We start from the raw sequence: 24,280 nt of genomic DNA on the forward strand, positions 1-24,280 counted from the left end.
CTAGGCAGTTACGGTAGTTGGTCCGAATCACCCAGCTTACGCCAATGCAAATTCAGACCACTATATCCCAGCAGTACATCTGGTGTGGACCCACCATCTGTGCACATCCAGGGAGAGGACTGTGAGTGCACTTGTCAGTTCATAATGGTTATGCCTGCATGCTGTGTAGATGTACACCTCATGCCTGGGTTGGCAAATGCATGGTAAGTAACTGTGTTGTGATGGATGCTCCTTTGATGTACTTAAAGGGATACTGTAGGGGGTCGGGGGAAAATGAGTTGAACTTACCCGGGGCTTCTAATGGTCCCCCGCAGACATCCTGTGCCTGCGCAGCCACTCACCGATGCTCCGGCCCCGCCTCCGGTTCACTTCTGGAATTTCAGACTTTAAAGGTTCAAAACCACTGTGCCTGCGTTGCCATGTCCTCAATCCCGCTGATGTCACCAGGAGCATACTGCGCAGGCACAGACCATACTGGGCTTGCGCAGTATGCTCCTAGTGACATTAGCGAGATCGAGGACACGGCAGGCAAAGTGGTTTTCATACTTTAAAGTCTGAAATTCCAGAAGTGAACCGGAGGCGGGGCCAGAGCATCGGTGAGTGGCTGCACATGCACAGGATGTCTGCGGGGGACCATTAGAAGCCCCGGGTAAGTTCAACTCATTTTCCCCCAACCCCCCTACAGTGTCCCTTTAAGCTTGGGAGCTGCATCATCAGCGCTTCCCCGCTGTCTCCGTCACACACTAGGATGCGGTGTGTGCAGTGTATACTTCCCGGTGTCCCAGGTCATGTAAGCGCTCTGTCTACTGTCAGCCCTGCCCGCTGACACATTTCGCCCCATACACCAAGGCTTTCACAAAGAGTGTCTATTGTTAAAGAGACACTGAAGTGGAAAAAAAAATATGATATAGTGAATTAGTTGTGTACTATGAATAATTACTAGAAGATTAGCAGCAAAGAAAATATTCTCATACTTTTATTTTCAGGTATATAGTGTTTTTTCTAACATTGCATCATTCTATAATATGTGCACATTACACAGCACTCAGCATTCAAAATGAGTCTTTCAGAGCAGTCTGTGAAGTAATGACCTCTCCTCTAGCAGAGGAAAAGTAAATAGTCCAGGAACAGTTGAGATAATAAAAGTCAGATAACAGCCCTCTCTACAACTAACTTAACTTCGGAGAGCTTAATGGCTTGTTTGCATAGAGATAACAACTGGAGTTTCTCAACTCTTCCTGTATTGGAAACAATTACACTGATGTATCTGATCTTAATGTTTTATCACTTAAGGCCCATACACACGTCGGATTTTAGCGAACGACCCGTCGTTTGAACGTTCCGTCGTTCGGACGTTTCCGCTTCAAATTCGACGTGTGTACAGACTATCGTTCGGGTGATAAGACTGGTTACCAGCGATCCGCCCGGCGGATCGTTGGTAACCAGTCTTATCACCCGAACGATAGTCTGTACACACGTCGGATTTGACGCGGAAATGTCCGAACGACGGAACGTTCAAACGATGGGTCGTTCGCTAAAATCCGACGTGTGTATGGGCCTTTAGCTGTGCTACACATACAAATCATAATATCATCATTTTTTTTTTCGCTTCAGTGTCTCTTTAATAGTGTGAAAGAATTCACATTGGTCTACACCATGGACCAATGCGGTGTGAAGACCGGTGGAGTGCGGGGACTGGCAGCAGAGAACCCTTCAAGAAAGAAATAACAGATGAATATAAAGATAATAGAATCAATATTAATAATTGTTATTTCCTCTAATAAAGTTTATTTGTACTTTTATTCAATAACAAGGTATGGGATCAAAATTGACCCTCTATACCTATTCACCTGGGAGGGGCAGGAAATCTGGACAAAGCCCCCCAGGATGTAAGTACCCCCCACCTCCTCCTGGGCACCGGAGGTAGTAAAGAGCTCCTTTTCCATGATACGATATGAACAAGGACTATGTAAGAGATAGGTAGACTTTGTTGCCCCTCTCCTACAGAGCAAAGCAGCTCAATTCGGCACACCCTGTGCGTTGTGTAATGCCTGATATCGGCTGTATAGCTGTATGCCAGGATGATTCTCATTGGGCCACCTAGTGGACAAATGGGGAGCCCCAGCAGGACATTCAAAGATGCTTCTGCTGGAGCTCCATGGAAGCAGAATGGAAACGGTGGGTCTTGTGGGTGGCGCAAAATGATGGAAGCGACATGGCAGCATGTCGCTTCCTGAAAGACAGTACCACAGCTCAAAGCCTCGCTCCCCATCATTCATGATATGTGTAACGCTCCCTAATGCTGGGAATACACCATACATTTTTTCAACAGATAGATGGTTAGATAGATAATTTCCGACATGTCCAATCTTATTTTCGATTGTTTTCCTGATCCATTTCTCAAAGAAGTGAATGGAAATAGGTAAGTAAAGATAAGAGGATCAAGCGGGAAAACAAATCAAGAATCGATTGGACGGAAAATCGACCGAAAAGACGCATTGTGTATTCCCAGCATAACACTTAGCCATCGCATGAGTGAAACTGGTAATTAGATTTGCCGGTAATCTTAGTATGCAAGCTCCTTATCACCTGGAATAGGGTATGACCCTATGTGCTTTATGCATAGCTTAATTTGAGGCAATGGTGGTTCAGTAACCAGCTAAAATTATTTGATTATATAAGATTATATCCTTGAAAATTGCGCAAAAGGTGGATCAGCGCAACACCAGGCCGCCTCCGAATGGCCTCCATCAGAGATGCGCTGAGCCCCCCCAGGAACTACAAACGCACCTTGAACTCAAACAGAAGCTCTGCATATACACCAAAAGCATGGCTGTTAAGTGGGAGCAGCTGATCAAAAACAAATTACATTAGTACATAGCAAGGAAATGAGCAGCGCTACTTAAAAACAGACTAGTGCCTACCTGCAAAAGAGTACAAGCCCCACTTGTGGGGTCGAATACACACCGAGCATACACATGACCTGTCTACCACTAGAGGAGGATGTTGGTTTCCATTAACAGCTTGCATGCAACCTATTAAGTACTCGTCCCTCCCACTGCGAAGAAGTCAATCCTCCATGGGAGGGGCCTAACACTAACTAAATCCTAACCTATGTATATGCATAGCCTGGGTGCGGCTAATCAAATCAAATAAAATTGAAAATTGCGCAAAAGGTGGATCAGCGCAACACCAGGCCGCCTCCGAATGGCCTCCATCAGAGATGCGCTGAGCCCCCCCAGGAACTACAAACGCACCTTGAACCCAAACAGAAGCTCTGCATATACACCAAAAGCATGGCTGTTAAGTGGGAGCAGCTGACCAAAAACAAATTACATTAGTACATAGCAAGGAAATGAGCAGCGCTACTTAAAAACAGACTAGTGCCTACGGCAAAAGAGTGCAAGCCCCACTTGTGGGGTCGAATACACACCGAGCATACACATGACCTGTCTACCACTAGAGGAGGATGTTGGTTTCCATTAACAGCTTGCATGCAACCTATTAAGTACTCGTCCCTCCCACTGCGATTAAGTCAATCCTCCATGGGAGGGGCCTAACACTAACTAAATCCTAAGGTTGCAGGTTTCAGGTTGCATTTGAATATTTCCAAGGCTGGAGAAGGTCAATCTGATTAAGGTAGGAAATTCCAGGAGATGCATTTGAGAAATTCTGTACATGGGAATGGAAGGTGGTGACTTGAGAACTACGTAGTACTAAGTCTTTTACAAATACTATCGTATAAAGTACTGACTTTATATTTGAAAATATCCAAACAACCACCTATAAATGAATCTTACTTACCCATCCATACCTCTCCAAATTGGCCTGCACCAAGTTTTTTCACCAGTTGCAGTGTGTTACGTGGTATTTCCCAATCATCTGCCCACCAGGGTTTTTGTGGGCGCTGAGTTTGGCAAGGTTCTTTCAGCAAGGTGCAAAGTCCATCCGAGGATTCTAGACAGAATATCAAATGTGACAATCAAAAATTAAGTTAAAAATATGCAGTCAGAGAGTATTAATCTCATACTTACCACCTCATATTACACAACAACACACACAGAACATTTATTTTTCGCTTCTCCTGGCAGACTCGAAGCCCCAAAGCTGAAGCCACTAGGGTGTACTCAGTAGGCAGTAGCAGTGTTAGAGAGTCTTGCCCAAGCTCTCCTTACAAAATAGGTACTGGCTTACTGAACAGACATAGCCAAGATTCGAACCCTTAACCAGCCACCGTGTACACAAGGAAAGCCTGCCTTAATAATTAAACCACAAAAAATAGTCTGTATTATTAAAACATAATGTTTATTGAACTTGCCCTTTAAAACCATATAATGTTATAAACCATATGCATATAATAAAATAATAGTGTTGTTATATAAGCTAGCTGGCAACCATTCACTCACCCCTCATATTATCCCGCATATTTGATTGCAATGCTGACATCAAGAATTGGGTACATCACTATACTGTACTTTCCATCTATCACTTGTACATTAGGCAGGAACATCGGCATGGCTTAATATCTCCAAGATATGTATGGGGTAAACAGAGTTTAAAAAATGGACCAAAGAATCAATTTACAGCATCCAGTGGTTTGGTACTATGGATTCAGAGATTGTGACTGTACTGGGGCTCTGATCCAGTGAGGTTCACCAGGGGGGTTCTTCAACTGCTGTATTTGCTCTGTATTGGTGTCACTGGCGTAACAATAGGGCCTACAGCCCCTTCCCCCTCAGGCGGGCCCAGGCCCCCCCCTGGGGCCCGCTTAGGGCCGTTTTGGGGGGCTGGAGGGGTCGCAGCATGAGGGGAAAGCCATGCTGCACTTCGGCGGGGAGGGTGACAGTCCCCCCCTCCCTCACCTCGGGCTCTCCCCTCTGCGCTCCCCTCTGTATGCAGGGGCGGGCAGCGGCAGATACATACCTTCCGTGCGCTCCAGCGTGGACGTTTCTCCCTCTAGTTACTGACGCGACTTCCTGTTTATACAGGAAGTCACGTCAGAGGCTAGAGAGAGAGGAACGTCCACGCTGGAGCGCACGGAAGGTATGTATCTGCGGCTGCCTGCTGCTGCACACACAATCGTATTGATGCTGGAGGGGAGCGCAGAGGGGAGAGCCCGAGGTGAGGGAGGGTGGGACCGTCCCCCCTTCCCGCCAAAGTGCAGCATGGCTCTCCAGCCCCCCAAAATGGCCCCGAGCGGGCCCCAGGGGGCGGCCCGCTCAGAATTTCTGCAGGGGGGCCCGGTGGGACCTAGTTACGCCCCTGAAATTTCCTGTATATTTATGCTATTACACTTTATGTTGACATTTTTTTTTTATCTTGACTGGAGTTTACTGAACAACAATACTTTGAGGTCAGAAAAGAGTATCTTACTTCCATAATATTGCACAAGTTCCTGAAGGGTCTTGAATGTTATCCTGGGAGAAATGTAGTATCCTCCATCATCCATGTTCCGAATCTTGTAATGTTTCACTACTTCTCCTTGAGTTTGATCGAAATCACGCACAGATAAGGAGTAGGAACCTGCAATGGTGACATTGATATTGGTTTAATATTATATAAGTAAAATGATTAGCGTCAAAGCGACATTTTCAGAAACTGCACATTGCAGAAAGTAAGGGTGGAAAATGCCGTCCCAACTTACTACCCTATCCTACTACTGCTACTAGCTATGCAAGGAAGGGAGTGGGTAGAGCTTTCCTAATGAGAGAAAGAAAGAGAAAGAAGCCATAACAAATGTTCATTACAGCATACAGAAATGTAACAACTTATTTGCAATTGGCAATGTTTTAGTATTGTATTCATAATACATGCAAATTACTACTCCTGCACCACTAACCTCCTGTAGCCAGATTATAGGAAAGACAGGGTTGCTGATAAGGTTTTTGTGGCAAATAATCCCCCCACCCCCATGCCCATGATATGATGCAGGCGGAGCCAACTGCATAATTTTATCATGTCAATATGGACCAAAACCTCAGAGGAATGCTATATTCTCCAATATGAGAGAGTTAATGCATAATAAAACATCCTGGCAACAACATATAATCATATTATATGTACATAAAATGGTTTAGAAGATAAACAGCTGTACATAGTAGTAAATATATGTATAAATGGATACATCAAGGTTGAATGTAGTTACGGATAATGTACATGTCAGTAGTAACCAGTGCCGCTGGAAAAAAAAAACTACAGAGGTTTAAGAGAGAAGGGAGAAGGTATAGGAAAGAGAAGAGAAGGAAGAAGAAGGGAAAGAGAATGGCTGTTGGGCCCGCCTCCGGACCACCACCAAGGATCAGTCACCAGCAGTAAGTATTTCAAATCGGTTAACAATCAGGGTTGGAACCAGCAGTCGTAATATTATTGTACCACGCTGCCCAAATTTTATCAAATTGCTGCAGACAATTACGATTTTTGTAAGTCATTCGATATAGTGGAAGGGCTGTGTTTATTGTACATTTCAAGAAGTGTATGGATGGTAGGTTATCTCTTTTCCATACACATACTATTTGCTTTCGGGTATAATAGCATAGTATATGTATCAAGTATTGGGTATGTTTGCCGCAAGAGGGTTGTAAGATCCAGTGCTGGATTGTGGACATGTGCGTTACATTATTCACAAACCAGGGCAGAAGGGGAACCAGGGAGGGAAGCCACGGGGGTCACTTGTACCCTAGCGGCAGCCCTGAGGGAAGACAGGGGCATGAGCCTGCTGAGTCATAACGGTTGCAAAGACAGCTTGATTCAGTTTTACTGCAGGTGGTTGAGAAACTGATAAGTATACTCTGGTTGTATTTTGAAGTAAATGTTTCACAATACCTTTGTTTGTCTCACTCTCTCTTATTAGGAATGATCCTTGCTGATTTCCAGGTGCTAGAAGCTGACGTTCTGCATCTTTCCGACCAAGATCCTTGAAGAACCAACTAAATGTAATAGAGGAACATCCATTACACAAAGCCACAAGCTATTTTATACGGTAAGATACACTTGCTAGAAACTGGCAGTAAAGTACGGGTTTGCACCAAAGCACACAAATAAAATCATACCATAAAAACAATGGTGCCAGACTCTCCATGGACTTTAACAATTTCCGGGTCACGCTAGTTTAAATCTATGTCCTGGTTCTGACTGCTTATTTCTGACAGGATGTAGACTTCAACATCGGTGCTGCACATTTTCGCCGCTACCGCCGAAAACGCTGCTCTGCCCCCGCCGCAGCTCACTTGCCCTGCCATCAATATGTATCCGGTCAGGCGCCGATTTCATTGGCACCTGATCCTGTGATGACTGTGAGTTAAACCCACTGGCTTACATTGATGACAGGGTCAGGAGCCAATGAAATCGTCTCCTGACCGGCTCACAAAGCTCTGCCGTCATAGGGAAGGCAGAGCGAGGGGTATGCAGCGATGGGTGAGCAGCATGACCAGCGAGAGCGGCGGGTCCGTTCAGCAATTCGTCAGTTTGTTCAGTTTGGCTTTTTGTGGTACCAGAAGTCTCTGGTCCTTAAAGGGGCACTATGGCGAAAAATTGTAAAATTGAAAATATGTGCAAACATACAAATAAGAAGTACGTTTATTTCCAGAGTAAAATGATCCATAAATTACTTTTCTCCTATGTTGCTGTCACTTACAGTAGGTAGTAGAAATCTGACAGAGGCGATAGGTTTTGGACTAGTCCATCTTTTCATAGGGGATTCTCAGCAAGGCTTTTCTTAGGACACGGGGAACTCTTACATCTTCTGTGCTATCAAAATAGATTGGAGGTGGAGTGGAGGCATGCTTCATAAGGTGAACGATCATCTCAATGGTTTTTGTGGTGTTAAAGACCACTCCATTCTCCTTATACCAGTGGCAAATCCTATCAAACTGATGGTGGCATGCCTGCTCATCATTTTTGGTGGTATTTGATTACTTTGACTAAGTTTGCAGATGTTCTGCAGCTGTTCGTATATAGCAGTGATGGCTAACCTTGGCACTCCAGCTGTGACAAAACTACAAATCCCATCATGCCTCTGCCTCCCCGATTTATGCTTAGAGCTGAGTATTGCAATGCCTCATGGGACTTGTAGTTCCACCACAGCTGGAGTGCCAAGGTTAGCCATCACTGGTATATAGGGAGAACAGGATTGATAACAGGACGCAGCCTTGTGGGGCTCCTGTGTTGGTGGACCTTGGTTGTGAGGTGATAGCGCCCATCTTGACAACCTGGGATCTGTTTGTGAGGAAGTCTGTGATCCACAGGCTCAGCGTAGGGTGGACCTCAAATGCGGCCAGGTTCTCCTGTAGTTTTTGGTGGCTGATGGTGTTAAAAGCTAAAGCTAAAGTCAAAGAGGAGGATCCTGGTGTATGAGTCTGGTCTGTCCAGGTGATCATGGATGAACTCCAGGCAGATGTTGATGGCGTCATCGGTGGAATCCTTTGCTCTGTACGCGAACTGGTATGGGTCTGGTAGGGCCTCTGTGGCAAGCTTAAGGAGGACCATGCTTTCAAAGGTTTTCATTATGACGAATGTAAGACCTATGAAACTGAAGTTGTTGAGGTCAGAGACTCTTGAAGCATGCTGGGACTTGAAGGGATTTGGGGAAGATGGAGGATAGAATAGGAGTGAGCTGCGGTGCGCAAGTTTTTAGGAAGGCTGGTGACACTACATCAGAGCCTGAGCCTTTTCTCACGTTTAACCTTGACAGGTGACGCAGCACATCAACCTTGTTTACAGCTAGAGGAGGCGAGTTTTTGCACCGGACATCTAAGGCAGAGGGTGGGATGGAGGGGGCAGGTTGCTCTGGGAGCTCTGCGGGTGCCACCTGTTTCTTGAACCTGCAGTAGAAGTCACTAAGGTTCTCGGCCAGCTCAGTGAGGAGAGGTTTTGTGGCAGCCGCACCGCCAGAAACAGGCCTTCGGGAAATACCGCGTTACTATGCGGTACACGTTACTATGCGGTATTCCCCATCTGGCACCTGGCCATAGAGGAAGTGACACTCACTTCCTGTTCAGCAATCGATGATGTGCGCGGAAGCGTGTTTCTAAAATACGCTTCCACGCATGCGCGACACAGATAATTGCGGTGGGTTTTTTAAATGTACGCGCATCACCATAGACTTACATGATTTCTGGCCTGATGCAAATCACCGCAGGACACCGCAGAAGCCACACTGTAACATATGTATTAAACGTGTTAGGTAGGGCACTTCCGTCGCAGCGTACTGCAACGTGGAGAGTGTGAACTCCCCAATAGATTAGCATTAGGCTGCGGTGGGGTGTGGTAAATTTCCCGCACCGCCTCAGCCCTGATGGTTTTTTATGGTATACAGTAATCCCCACAGAAACTGATGTATGAAGTTACGTTGTCTGCCCACTTTTTTTGGTTAATTAACCTCTTTCTGTAATTGGTGAGTGAATGGGAGGAACGCTGAAATGTGAAAGTTGCTCTGGTCTATAAGGACCAGAACACAATCTGTGGTGGTCAAGTGGTTAAATTGGCCTTACCTTATGGTGGCCACACAGTTAGTGATAATCACTATAAACTGTGTGAAGGGCTGTGGAAGGGCTGTGGAATTTGTCTGTTCTATATAGCTACGATATAGATAATTCAATAAATAAACATTTAGGATCCTTCCACACTATTAATAAATGGGACCCGCAGGGCACCCAAACCTACCATAGAAATATCATTAATTTTAATTGTGCTGATATTGTCCTATGCAATGGAACACAACAGTTTCAGTCTGAAAGGACCCTTAATGTGTGTTTGAAGCATATACAGGCTCCATGGGTGCACAGAAAAGCAGTTGTTACCACCTTGGATGCAGCAAACACTAGAATTCTAGACAGGCTCACTTTAATTCCATCAAAAAACTCTCTTGTTTATTGTTCCCAACCATGTACTTACGACTCAGTCTGTATTCCATTTACAGCAGCCACAAAGTTGAATGGTATAAGTCCCATCTGTCCTGTGCGCAGGGACTGAGCTTTCCACCACTCCCCATTCCTAAAGGAAAATGGCAAATTAAAGTAGAACAGTACATAGATTAAGTAACTAACACTGTTAGTATAGAAATGTTGTTAATAACTAATTGGGATATACCATGGTCGTTTCTGGCGCTTTTTGTCAGTAGTAGTGCATATAGAAAATTAGGATGCCAAATATTTTTGTGCTATTACTATTATTATTATTTATTTATAAAGCGCCAACATATTCCGTGGCGCTGTACAATGTAAGAAAACAAACAAGGGATACATAACGATACAGACAATGATATACATCAAATATGAACACTGATACAAAATACAGCACTGCTGATTACAATTTGATTTAACATGATGACTAAAATGTATAAATGTCTAACAGTGTGCAAGCAATTAAATTAATAACAGTCCATGACACAAAAGGATGAGAGTCCTGCCCTTGCGAGCTTACAATCTAAAGGAATGGGGTGGAAACAAGAGGTGGGGATGTATACAGAATATGTACAGGCAGTGCGCAATTAGGTTATTTAGTGGGTGCATGGCCTAAGCTAGAGAATATGCTTGTCGGAAAAGGTGGGTTTTGAGGGAGCGTTTAAACATTTCAAAGGTGGGAGAGTGGCGAATGTGTTGTGGAAGGGCATTCCAGAGGAGGGGTGAGGCACGTGAGAAGTCTTGTTTCTTGTTCCAGAAAGTTGTGAGGTATGGATCAGGGGCGTAGCAATAGGGGGTGCAGAGGTTGGACCGCATCGGGGCCCTTGGGCCAGAGGGGCCCTCCCTCAACCACAGTATTAGCTCTCTATTGGTCCTGTGCTCATAATAATCACTTCTATAGATTGTTTGAATAGTGGTAGTGGTAATAGACAGTGGACCGTATCGGGGCCCTTGGGCCAGAGGGGCCCTCCCTCAACCACAGTATTAGCTCTCTATTGGTCCTGTGCTCATAATAATCACTTCTATAGATTGTTTGAATAGTGGTAATCATTAAGAAACTGTTCTCCATCCCCTTCTTGCACCTCTGACACTGTGGTTGCCATTGGCAGGTTTTGGTGCGCCATATCAATTGTTATGTATAGAGTGCTTGGGGGGTGTAGAGTGCTTGGGGGGCCCCAAAGTAAAACTTGCATCGGGGCCCACAGCTCCTTAGCTACGCCACTGGTATGGATACATAATTAGCAGGTAAACACCTTGGGCTTGACTCACTAAGACAAATAGCATGCCTTATCAAAGTTAGCACACCTCATCAAAGTAAACACGCCTTATCAGAGTAGCATAGTGAGCGCTACGAACCCGCAGGGGCTCAGGGCAGGACGAGTGGAGCTCTTGTCATTGCCAATTAGCAGGCATAAGTTCTTATGCTACTCTGATAAGGCGTGTTAACTTTGATAAGGTGTGCTATTTGTCTTGGTGAATCAAGCCCCTTGATTGGTTTATAAAGAAACTGTTGCAGCATCTTTGATGTTGGGTCAGAATCAGATAGAATGTATGGCGAACAAAAAGCACTCAGCAAACAATGAGCGTGGTCACAAAACAACTTTGGGGTAAGCAAAATAATGGATGTCACTCAAAATTATATTAGCCAAGTCTGCATGTTGTTGTCACTGTTTTAATGTACCACATTAGCTGTAGTCAGCAACATGCCTCACTTTATCAAATGTCAGCATCACTGCAAATGGCTGAGTTGTACTGTATTCATACGTCTTATGAAAAGAAACAATACTAACTTTCTAAACAACTGTGGTTTGGTTAAAAGGAACCCCATATTTTTAATTATTGTATCCAGTCCTTTGTCCACAATGGCATATAAAGGTCCACAATAAAATGCAAAACAGTATTACTTATAAAATAACAAAAAAAATATATAAAACAAAACCACACTAAATATAACATAATAAAAAAACATAAACAGAATAAACTAATCATAATAAGCACAAAATAATAATAATAACAACAACAACAATAATTTTTATTATCATACTAAAAATATAAACATAATAACAAAAATATAATTTAAAAAAATTGTTATAAAATAACAAAAATAACTTTTCCCACTTAACCTTACTAAGCAACTGGCACAGTAAAGTTTACGTGAGAAAAAGTTAAGCAATGCAAAATTATCTAGATCGTTCAAACAAGACTTCAGATGCTCCTTATGCTGGTCCCACACAGGATGATTTTAAAATAATTTTTACGCCCCTGCATCAAGCTATGGTGTAATTATTATACTGTAGCTCTATTGGCTATATATATATATATATATACACAAAGAGCCACCAGTAGCTATCTTACTCCTATCAACCATCCATGATGCAGACCTTAATGCTTCTCCCCTTCTCGTTTTCCCCAACCTGTGCATCCTATACTACTTTTGCATGCCTCATCACTTGAACTGCCAAAAAGCAAATGTGTTTCTTGTTGAGGAAGTTTGTGATGTAAATAAAACACTCTGGCAGTTCACAATGGCATTTGGACATCCAGGACACCTGGCTACAGACCAGGGAGTATGACCCAGCAGATAGACTCTAGAAATGTCCCTGCTGCAAAGTACAGTATTGTCATCTTGAATATTATATTTGCAGGTTATTACTTTCACGTGTCCCATATAACATCCATAATCCATCACTTCTGGAACTAGGCAGAGCCATACAAAGCCTTTCTTCATGCAGTTATAAGTTAGGCATGCATACTAAGCTGCTGGTTTATAGTACAACTATAACTTTTCTAATGGAGTAACTACCGGGGGAGCAGCCTGCATGGCTGCTGGAAGGACCTGTGCCCTGTATGGAAGGGTCTGGTTCCCTCCTTTCGTGATCTAGGGGCACCCCCTCCTATGTCCCCGCACTGCCCTGGTAGCTACAGGCTGCTCAAACCCTTTCTCATGCAGAGGCGCACATTAGAGGGGGTACATAACCTATGTCAGTGCTGGTGCTTGCACTGCTTTCTGTCCTGGTCCTCTTTGTCTCATGTTGTCACCCAGCATGCAGGAGGTTCTGGCCAGGAGCAGGATAGGGAAGAGTTAGTGGGGCTGGCTGCACCAAAGAATAGACCCAGTGCTGGACCAGGTAATATATGGTACCTCCTCTGGTTGCTGCACTAATCTGTATTCACTGTCTTATGAAAAGAAACAATACTAACTTTCTAAACAACTGTGGTTTGGTTAAAAGGAACCCCATATTTTTAATTATTGTATCCAGTTCTTTGTCCACAATGGCATATAAAGGTCCACAATAAAATGCAAAACAGTATTACTTCTAAAATGACAAAAAAAAAATATAAAACAAAACCAGGGGGTAGGAAGATTGCATAGCGGCTGCACATACAATGGGAATGGAATGGCACGCTGAAGGGAGGTAAATCTCTCTAGGAGAGAGGAACAAAGAATTAGTAAGTTTTATTGTTTTCACTTATTTTCAGGCATGCTTACGATTCCAGAATCTTCAGGTTCTCTCCCGCCTCAAAGCCAAGGTCTCCATCATGGACAGGCTCATAGCTATATAAGGCTACCACCTGGTGATCTGTGGAATACACATTTCCATAATTACAATAGAGGTAAATATTATGATGTGAAATGTTAGTCTATGCATATCTGCAAAAGAGGGTGACATTACAAATATTTGTTGAATATTGCGTAGCAAGGTCCAGTTCAGAAAATTAGGCAAAATCAAATACAATAAATATTAACAACCATCTTAAGCTGCAATGTGAATGTTGTGTATGTTTGTTGTCTTCTCGCATAGAAGACAATATATATTTTGGCTAAGTGGCCTTCCAGCTTTGTAGCTAAAGTTCTGACATGAATTTTACAACTATCTGCATACAGGGCCGGTTGTAGCTACAATGGGGCCCTGGGGCAAAAGTACCCTGAGGGGACCCCTGAACTCGGACAAGGTGGGTGTGTGCTGCCACCATAATGCTGTGGGGAGGAGGGAGTGTGGGGCAAGGCATCATTCAGTGGGGTTATGGGGACACTTGGGGGCCCCTATGGATGCTGGGGCTCTGGGGCAATTGCCCCATTTGCCCCTATGTGGTAGCACTGGCCCTGTCTGCATAGAGTTTGCATAACTGTATCCTGCCCCCCCCCCCAAAAAAAATTTTTTTACAGTAACATTTGACCCAAAAAATGCACAGCAAAATCATTTGGATCTTCCAACAACATAGCTCATCATACTTCATGCTGCCTTGATTTTAGCTGTGCATAATTTAGACCCTTAATGCTTCTACCCCTCCTTCGCGTACACCAATTTCCTCCCCATCCCAACGTACATACTGGTAAGTTACACTATGGTAGGGATATATAACTATATGTCATTTATTCTTTCTGTCTTCTTACTATCGTCAGAAAAGGAAAAGTGATTAGCCCTTTGTTTAGAAAAAAAAGCACAATAATAAAAAATACAAATGTATTAAGAAAATTAAAAACAACTATTAATAATAAATATTACATTAATAATATTTAATAATACATTAAAAACAATCCAGTAAAGAGATAGCAGCATCATCATCATCATCATTATTATTATTATTATTATTACTACATTAGAATCCCTTTATAGTAAACTTCAAATGACCTGGCCAAGTAGTTTACTATATTAGAAGTTTACTATGTCAAAATTGGTCATACATTGTATATTTATACAGGTGCATGGTAGGGACCTGGGGATTGAATTTACTATAATACAGGTTTAACTATATCAGAATTTATTTTAACGAGAGTCTACTAATCTGTATTTTTTTTTATTATTATTAGTAATAATAATAATAACAACAACAAATGTAGCTGTTACATTTTTACATTTCTTGAATTTTCTACAAAAATGTCCTGGTTTTATGTATTTATTTAATGTTTGGGACTTATATTTTTGTACAGACGTTCCTTAAAAAATTATAGCAAAATGTTTAAGAACTATGATCAAAGAAACTGTCACACCACCAAAAGGAAAACAAAGGCCTGGTTTGGAAGGTGAGTGTACTGATGGTAGTGAAGTGGATATGTAACATTTTCTTCTGTGCAGCTTCATTGATATAATTTGTTGAAGACAGATTATGTAAAGGTACCTGCTTTACTGTCACTACTTACAGAAATATTTTACAGAATGTTGACAAGAGGTGTTATTGTTACACTATTTAAAGATTTAGATTTTCTTTAACTACTTTCATGGTTGACTGGAATAGCTATTATTTTTTTTTATTGATGTTATATAAGCAGTTTTGCTTATTGTTGATATTTGTTTCGACTGGTTCACGCTACAAGAGCTTTTCTAAGTGCTTGTGATTTGAAAAGCTCTTGATAATGTAATGCTATGTGTGTGTTCTCACTTGAGCGATGTGATTTTATAAAAATCCTCCATAGCATTGCATTAGCAAGATCTTTTCAAAGCACTAGCAGTTCTTGTACTGTCAACCAGCCCTTACTGCTATACATAAAAATAAATACATAAATAAACTTTTTTTTTTTTTTAGCTCTACAAGAGCTTTGCCACTCTTAAATGAATCTCCATCAAGGTTAACTGTATATTTATATCATTCCTACCGTGAGGAGAGCTTGGTGGAGCTTGTGGGATATATGAAACCAGTGGGTCCTGCATATCATATCGTGTTATCATCTGAGGAGAGAACAGAAATGAATCACTATTAGTTATTTATTTTTTCTTGAAATATAAATATTTACATGGAGGTGCCTGTCTAACTGGTCACACATGAGGAGGAGATATTGCCTGAATGGTTAACTATAACAAACAATATATTTTTTTAAGTTGGAACAAAGATCAATCACAATATGGAAAGTACTGTAGCCCACACTAACAAGATTTGACAGTAGCTCTGGTGGGTGAGGACAATAATGAATGTTTATGGTTTGCAATCAGTCACTGCTGTTTTAAAAAAATTTAATTTTTTTTTAAATATTTTTCTTTTTATTGAAGAAAGGACAATAAAGTAGCGGATTACAATCATCAGACTAGCAATACAGAAAGCTATGGGACACATAACAGCAGTATCTTGGTATGTAAAGATGACATATATAAAGTGTATAACACCATTCATGTATGGCAACTGCTAACATGCAAGAAATGGAACTAACATTGATCTATTGGATATTAACTATGAAACAACATTCTCAGTCTGATCTATAATAAAAGATACAGCTCAAATGTCAGTCCCTTCAGTCTTTTTTTACATTTTATTAACATGAACTGCAGACAAAGACAAGTAGTAAGAGAAAAGTAAGGAAAAGAAAAAAGAGACAGAGTATAGAAAAGGGGAGAACTAGGAGGTGAGTGAGTATGCCACTCTCCCCTCCCACCTCCCAATACCTCCCGCCTGGTCCCTATGCTAGTCAAAGGGCATAAACTGTGTTGAACAAATAGGGGTGTCTTCGGGGATAAATACTGTATCCTCAGGGGATATTGGTTAAGGCAAATTATTCAAGTAGGGATCTAACCTCTTTATATCTTTAAACCTTTCTTCATGGTTTGCAGCTAAGTGAATTATTTGCTCCAAATGTTTAAGTGAGTTGAATTCTACCAGCCAATCACTAATCATAGGGGCGTGGGTGGTTCTCCAAAACTTAGGGATTGTCCGTCTTGCGGCAGTGAGGATGTGACGAATCAGAGATTTCTTGTATGATTTAATGGGACATGGAATCTTTAATAATAGGAGAGTAACTGGGTCGTTTGACACTTTAATTTCAGTGATAGCTTCAATAATCTTACACATTTTACTCCACAAGGGTTGGATATGGACACAACTATGCCAGTTATGAACCATGTCTCCATCCTCACTACCACACCGCCAACAAGTGGCAGGGATATCACTATTGAACCTGTGGAGTCTCTCAGGGGTTCTATACCATTGGTATACAATCTTGTATGAATTCTCCTGAGCCCTGATGGATAAGGAGCATTTGTTAATGAAAAGGAGACACTTAGCCCATTCTTTTTCGGACTGGGTTATATGTAAGGAATGTTCCCACTCTGCAATAAACTTTGGTTTACTATCACATGTGTGTGTGCGTAAAGTATCATACAACACTGAGATCTTATGTTCTAAAGGAGGAGAGACAAAACATAAATGTTCCACATCAGTGATCTCTCTACATGATAAGTGAGTGTCCACCACTGAATTTAAGAAATGCGATAACTGTAAGTATCCGAATTTCACTATAGATGAAAGATTAGCTGAATCTACTAAAGAGGCCAAGGGGAGAGGTCTTTTGTCTTTCCATACATGGTAACATTTATTATTTTTATTGTGCATTTACAGGTAGGTCCATAAAAATTTGGACAGAGACAACTTATTTTCTAATTTTGGTTCTTTACATTACCACAATGAATTTTTAATGAAAAACAGGACAGAAGCAGCCATGTTCACCAGCGTTGCTGAGTTCACCAGTGCTTGCTTTCTTTCTAAGGATGTACCGTTGATTTTGTATATATATATATATATATATATATATATATATATAGATAGATAGATAGATAGATAGATAGATATAAAAATATATATATATTGTAAATATAATATATATATATATTGTAAATATTGTAGCAATTTTTCTCATTTTTTTTCTGTTTTCGCAGCTTAAGGATGGCTTCTTTCACCTGGAGAGCATCCGCATGGAGAGCTCCTTTGAAAGCATGTTGTCTGTCCACAGCAAACATTTTCCACATGCAAGCACCACACCTCAAATCAACTCCAGGCCTTTTATCTGCTTAACTGATAAAAAGCATTTATATACAATCGTTTTTGTTCACCCACTGAATTAACCACCCTAGCGTTCTATTAAATGCGCCAGGGTGGATGCGCAGCACTATTTTTTGAATTTTTTTCTATCGTGTAGCTAGCCCAGCGCTAGCTACATGATTCCCCCTTCCCTTCCGCATCCCTCCCACCCTTCCGATCGCCGCCGGCACGTATTCCCATAAGGAAATCCCGTTCTGAACTGGATTTCCTTTAGGGCTTCCCCCATCGCCATGGCGACGATCGTGATGATGTCATCGACGTTGTGACATCATCGGGAGTCCCGATCCACGCCTCAGCGCTGCCTGGCACTGATTGGCCAGGCTGCGCACGGGGTCTCGGGAGGGGGGGCCCCTCTAACGCGGCGGGTAGCGGCGCATTGGCGGCGGCGATCAGGTTAGACATGCAGCTAGCAAGGTGCTAGCTGCGTGTTTTTAAAAAAAAATTATGAAAATCGGCCCACCAGGGCCTGAGCGGCACCCTCCGGCGCTGATGGACGAGCTGAGCTCGTCATTACCACCAAGAAGGTTAAAGCTGCAATCTGCACTTCACCTGCATTTGAGTTGTTTCAAATTGCATAAAATGTGAGGCAGCTAAAGGCTTTTTTAACACAATTCCTTTATTTCAAAAGTAGTTGAACAATTGGCTCAAAGGCTATTTCATGGGCAGGTGTGGGCAAGTCTGTCGTTATGTCATTATCAATTAAGCAGAAACCTAACTGTATATAGAATTGACACCTTCCGCAGTACCATAGCCATATCACTAGCTGTCCTTCATGAAGGATGTTTACACAGGGAAGGTGATTTACTAATGCACTATAACAGTACATAGGCTAAAACTTGGTGTACACACATTTATGTAAGTCATAGATGGTATATGGCTGGTGTCACTAAAGTAAATCCTGGCTATGTGCAGTGGCTCAATAGTAGGCAAAGCTGCTGCACCAATACCTTTACAGTAACCGACAAGGTATTTTAAATATTTTTTCAGGGTTATTTTCTGTACTGTTGACAGGAACTCACTGATAGCGTTTGTTTTCAAAAGAGTTCTTGAGACCCTTTATAAAGGCTGCCTCCAGACATATAGATAAATAAACTGAAGAATCTTGATTGGTTGCCATGGGTAACATTGCACATTGCATTTAATTCTTTGCCCTGTTAAAGTCATTGAGAATCGATTAAAAAAAAATCAGCCAGAGAAGGCTCTATAGGACACAGAGCCTTCCCTCTCCTTAGGTAAATACCTAGCTGTTTTTTTTTTTTATCGATTCCTATTGACTAGAGTAACTGTCGGGCATAAAATGATTTTTTTTTAATCTGGTGAACAAGTAATAAGGGTGCTAACTAGGCAATCCAAAAGTAAAAAAAAAATCTTCTCCATAAAACATCATTTTCCAGTTTCCCTGACTCATATGGTACATCTGCCGTACAAAGGAAGTTGCAGGGCATGCTGGGTTTTCTTTTTTCTTCTTTACTTTCAGCCACATACTTAACTAATGCAGCCTGATTGGCTGAAGCCTTTTTCCTTCCTGTTTTCCCCTCCCACCACTTTGTTCTTCTCTGATTGGCCAATATTTCTCAATGCACTTTGTTCTGCAGAGCTGGGTAGAAGTGTCTGAAGGCTGGGAGGGGGTCGGGCAATTATACACAGACAGAGTAAAGGAGGAAATGATGTCAGGATTGGCTTCAAGATAGACACAGACAAAATGGAAAATCCTAAGAAGGATTTTCTCTTTTTTTTACTATAGAAAAATAATTAAAATCAAAACGTGGACAGTGCAATACATAAGTTATGTAAGTAGAGCAAGTATTTATCTACTTATATATGTGTTAATGTATATATGTGTTAATGGTTTTTTTCTGAGATAGTATGGCTGACAGCTCCACTTTAAAGGACACTGGAAGTGAAAGAAACATGAACACTGCAATTTTTATTCCCTTTAAAAAATGCTGAAGCCTGGCTGTCATGTTAATCTTGTGGCTTTAGTACATTCTCGTTCACACTCTTACTAAAAGCATGCAGCGAAGGCAGAGCTCCAAATAAATACGCCTATATGTATCGCTCGCCTCACCACAAAATATTCAGTTTGATTTCCTCCAAACATTTCCTGAAAGCTAAGCATTTCTTTTCAGCAGTACTGTTACACTTACAATAATCAGAATACATCTACAGCAGACTTGCTTAATTCCCACCAGAAAAGCATATTCTCCACCCCGATCTAAAGACCAAGCTCATTCCAACCCTCAGCAAAAGATAAAATGCAAACACCACAGGGTGCAACAGGAACAGGATGTAAGTAGATTCCCCTTCAGTAAGCATAAAGACAGCAGTAACAAACCACAGAGGTTATTACCATTCTACTCTGAAAGATTATACAGTAGAAAAAAGTTTTGACTGAAGTTGGGCTATAAAGGAAAATTATAAAAAAAATTGGATGCATAAAGTGGCCGACATGAACATATGGAACTCAAATCTCATCTATGGCCTAAAGCATTAAACACAGCATAAAACCAAAAAGATATATAAATGGTTTCCAAGTTACTGAAAGGATTAATACCAAGGCTTCTACGTCTCTCAGAAGCTAATTGATAAGATTTCCAATTGCCTTTGCCGTTCTCTTACATTGTTTGCAATGTAATGCAGTGGCTGGATAGTGTACTAGTTAAGGGCTCTGCCTCTCACACAGGGGACCAGGGATCTTCTTCTTGTTCAGTAAGCCAGCACCTATTCAGTAAGGAGAGCTTGGGCAAGACTCCCCAACACTGTTACTACCTATAGAGCATGCACTAGTGGCTGCAGATCTGGCACTTTGGGTTTGCCAGCAATGTTTTCAGTTGGCTTTAGTAAAGTGTATACATGCATGACATAATTGCAACTCCAAGTCTATGCAATGTTCAGATTGTATCCAGAGTGATGTGATCCAATGGACCTCGGTATCCCAAATTGGAGCATGCAGTGCGTTACAGGACAACACATGCGTTAACAGTGATACTGAAGCATACTTTTCATTGATTGTATGCTTTACTGTATGCAACGCAACATGCGCATAACGTGCAAAGTGACTTTTTCCCTCTATTGCATTCCTGTTTCTACAAGTAACATAATGTAGCTCCCACTGTGAACTTAGCCTTTGACAGGATTTTTTAACATAGCTGGTCCTACTTTGCTTAACTGTCACCTCAAAATTTTCCTTACAGTAAATAAAAAACCACAGTAAATTTGTCAAATACAGTGGAACCTTGGTTTGTGAGTGTTAGCTCAATTTCATCTCCTCAGCCTTTCTTTTGTGTGGCTTGAACAAGGAACCAATTCAGTTGCTTTTGTCCAATTTTGAGGATTTCACAGAATCGTGACATTGTGCAGTCCCTGCACTCAGATTAAGTACTATCCTGCAGTGTCAAAGGGAGAAGAAATGTTGGCTCAGTCATGATGATGTAATGCGTGTAAACTTTTTTTTTTGCTTGTATATAAAGATGTTGCTTGTATATCAAGTCAGAATTTAAAAAAAATGTTTGCTTCTATTTCAAAGCGCTCTCAAACAAAGTTACTCTCAATCCAAAGTTTTACTGTACATTAAATCATATGTTAATGCTACCGGTATACTGTATCCCAAATCAGCATGCATGAAAAAATTGAGACTACAGCTATATAAGAATGAATAAGGTGGAGGAATGGTATAACCAGAGGCACATGCTTTATTTGGCTGTTTTACAAAGCCTCAAGGATATGGGTGGGATACTCTGGCCTAATTGTCATGCTTACTACCTTACAGCACAGCTATCTCCACAGTAATGTGACAAAACATTTGATAGGATAATTCAAGTTTCCCCTCAAATACCTGATCGACTCCTGTTCCTGTATGTACTGCACAGAGCATTCCTTGCCCCCAGTTAGATTAGCTAAGTTCAAATCCAGTACACTACCCAACTGTCCTAAATGCTCCATAGGCACTTTTTTTTCCCACATGATGTGGTCCTTTACAATGGTCAATACATATTGGATGCAAATTGTCAACTTTCTTAATGATTATATGGGATGCCTTGTGCCCTGTGACCCTAAGGCATGCTTCCTCTACATTTTCCCTGATTCCCTTAGCAGAAAACGTATGATACAGTTTACTATAAAGGTATTATATTGAGCCCGCAAACTTCTAACCAAATCATGGATACTCGGTACGGTCCTAACGTACCGAGTGGATCAGGTTTGTCAGTCTAGTACTTCCCTTCAGGAAAGCGGCATACGAAAGAAGAGGCACTCTATCTAAGCTTAAAGCGGAATATAACCCTGCATTTCAACTTTGCTCTAAAACATTATTTACAGTATATTATATGCAACCAGCATTTTTTTTTCACTAGACCAGCATTGGAAGGGTTACACAGTGCTTTAAAGTTCCTGGAGATTTCTGCAGACGCATCCGATGCTGACATAGATACATTTTGTTTACATAAATGTATCTAAGTGTTGAATGTGACTCATCTCTCTGACTGAGAAGGAGTTGGAGGACAGCCAAAGAGTGTGTAACATTTCTCAATAGATACATATAACTAAATAGAATGTAACAATCTGAACTTCTGCATATCTCTCCACGGAACTTTAAACCTCTGTGTTTAACCCTTCCAATGCTGGTCTAGTAAAAAAAAAATGCTTTTTGCATACAATATGCTGTAAATAATGTTTTAGAGCAAAGTTGAAATGCAGGGTTATATTCCGCTTTAATAAAACCTGGAATACCTGAATCGAGTCTCCTCGGACCAAGTAATAATTTCCTTTTTTGATGATGGGTATTTTCTGTTTAACTGTTTAAAGCAACAATTTTGTTGGTGTCCGGATCACCCCTGAGTTATTATGGTAACATTCCTATAGTTATTAGAACCAGTGTTTGATGTTTTATGGTTTGTTTATTTAACAACTGAAGCAGGTCAAGTGTACTTTTTACTACTGTAAGCCCGTACATCTATGTTTTACTTTACATTATGTCTGTGACTTTTTTTGACATAAAAAAGGTGCAGGAACCAAACAAATCCTACTCAATACAATAGTTTTCAACTCCTCCATTCATGATGCTCAGATTATGTCATGGAGAACAGTGATTTGTTTGTCTAAGAGGGATACTAACAACTAGTAAAAGTTGTTTATACATTTTATAAATAAAAACTGCATACAATCCAGAAATCACTACAGTGAACAGCTGTGGAACACTGTAGAAAACCAGAACACTGTATTTTATGTAATACACCATTTAACACAGAACACAACTAAAATAACTTATTAATTAACTGCTTCCGGACTGAAGCAGTACAAATCTATGTCCAGCGGGTGGTGCTGTGGCTCTGACTGGACGTAGACTACTGCTTTCGATATTCCACATCCCCGCCGCTACACCGATCTCACTGCTCTTTCCACGCTGCAATTCGCTCGCTCTGCCATCTATAAAACAGCAGAGCTCTGTGAGCAGGTCAGGAGATGCGTTCATTGGCTCCTGACCGCGTGATCACGGAGAGCCAACCCCATTGGCTGCCATTGATAGACAGCATCAGGATACAAATACTTTATATTCAATACAAAAACAAACAATACATGTCTGTGCATGGTATAATAGTTGCAGGTACAAGAACATGAAATGTATATATATTATTTTTTATTTAGCATGTCAGCTTTATTCATGTTAAAGAAAAAAAGGTAAAAAACAGTAGTAGCCAATACATCCACCAACAAATGGCTTGAAATAGAGACATGTAAATAGGCTAGGCAACAAACAGCTGTAGTACCTAATGGAGTGACCACAATTAAAAAATAGAAAAAAAGGCCCACGCAATAAGTGGTACCGCACAAGAAACCACATCAAAAAGTGGCATGCTAGCACAACAAACCAGCAAATATAAAATAAGATAACAAAATGTAAAACTAATGAGGAAAATAAGGCCCAAGGCACTGCCAGGCCATCATCTTCACCCTAGGGAGGTGCAAAGGCATACAGTAAAGACAGAAAAAGAGCCCTAAGGGTAGGGTTCATACTTTGATTAATTATGGGGGATTGCAACCACACACCCCTTATCCTTGTATACTTGTTTGTGGTGCCCCTGAAGCTGAAAATTTCCTTGTGAAATGGTAGGATGCTATCAACTGCTTGGATCTGGCAGGGTAGGCACAATTGGCTGCATCCAGTGCTTAGTTAGTAACTTATGTGCAATATGGAGGGAGTGCAAAAGAAAATGTTTACTGTATTTGCTCCATGTACCTGAGGGTCCAATATTCAGGAGATATAATTTAGTGTCAAGTACAACAGAGCACTCCATTCTATCTCGGATGAGCCTAATTATTTGCAACAGTTGGCATTTAATATCTGGCAGTCCAAATACAATACAATACAATACAATACAATAACATTTGTAAAGCGCTTTTCTCCCATAGGACTCAAAGCGCATAGCTGTGTCTCAGATTAATACAGGGTTGCAGGCTGGGTTGTGTTACAGAGGAGATAGTCAGATGTTCATGAATGCCAGACTGAAGAGGTAGGTTTTCAGTTTAGACTTAAATGCTTCCAGGGATGGAGCTGTCCTGATTGGGTGTGGCAGGGA

General features: G+C 41.4%; 1 protein-coding gene across 1 annotated transcript in view; it reads right to left on the reverse strand.

Annotated features, from left to right (window-relative positions):
* Positions 1-24,280, reverse strand: part of LCK (LCK proto-oncogene, Src family tyrosine kinase) — a 63,080-nt gene that overhangs the window by 19,431 nt on the left and 19,369 nt on the right. Inside the window, exons 3-8 of the mRNA XM_068268875.1 lie at positions 15,496-15,568; positions 13,390-13,480; positions 9,892-9,990; positions 6,823-6,926; positions 5,374-5,523; positions 3,805-3,957 (exon numbers count right to left, since the gene is read on the reverse strand). Of these exons, the coding sequence (XP_068124976.1) occupies positions 3,805-3,957; positions 5,374-5,523; positions 6,823-6,926; positions 9,892-9,990; positions 13,390-13,480; positions 15,496-15,568 (670 nt within the window). The remainder of the gene's footprint in view (positions 1-3,804; positions 3,958-5,373; positions 5,524-6,822; positions 6,927-9,891; positions 9,991-13,389; positions 13,481-15,495; positions 15,569-24,280) is intronic.

This window comes from Hyperolius riggenbachi, chromosome 2 (assembly GCF_040937935.1).
Source record: "Hyperolius riggenbachi isolate aHypRig1 chromosome 2, aHypRig1.pri, whole genome shotgun sequence".
Taxonomy (NCBI): Eukaryota; Metazoa; Chordata; class Amphibia; order Anura; family Hyperoliidae; genus Hyperolius; species Hyperolius riggenbachi.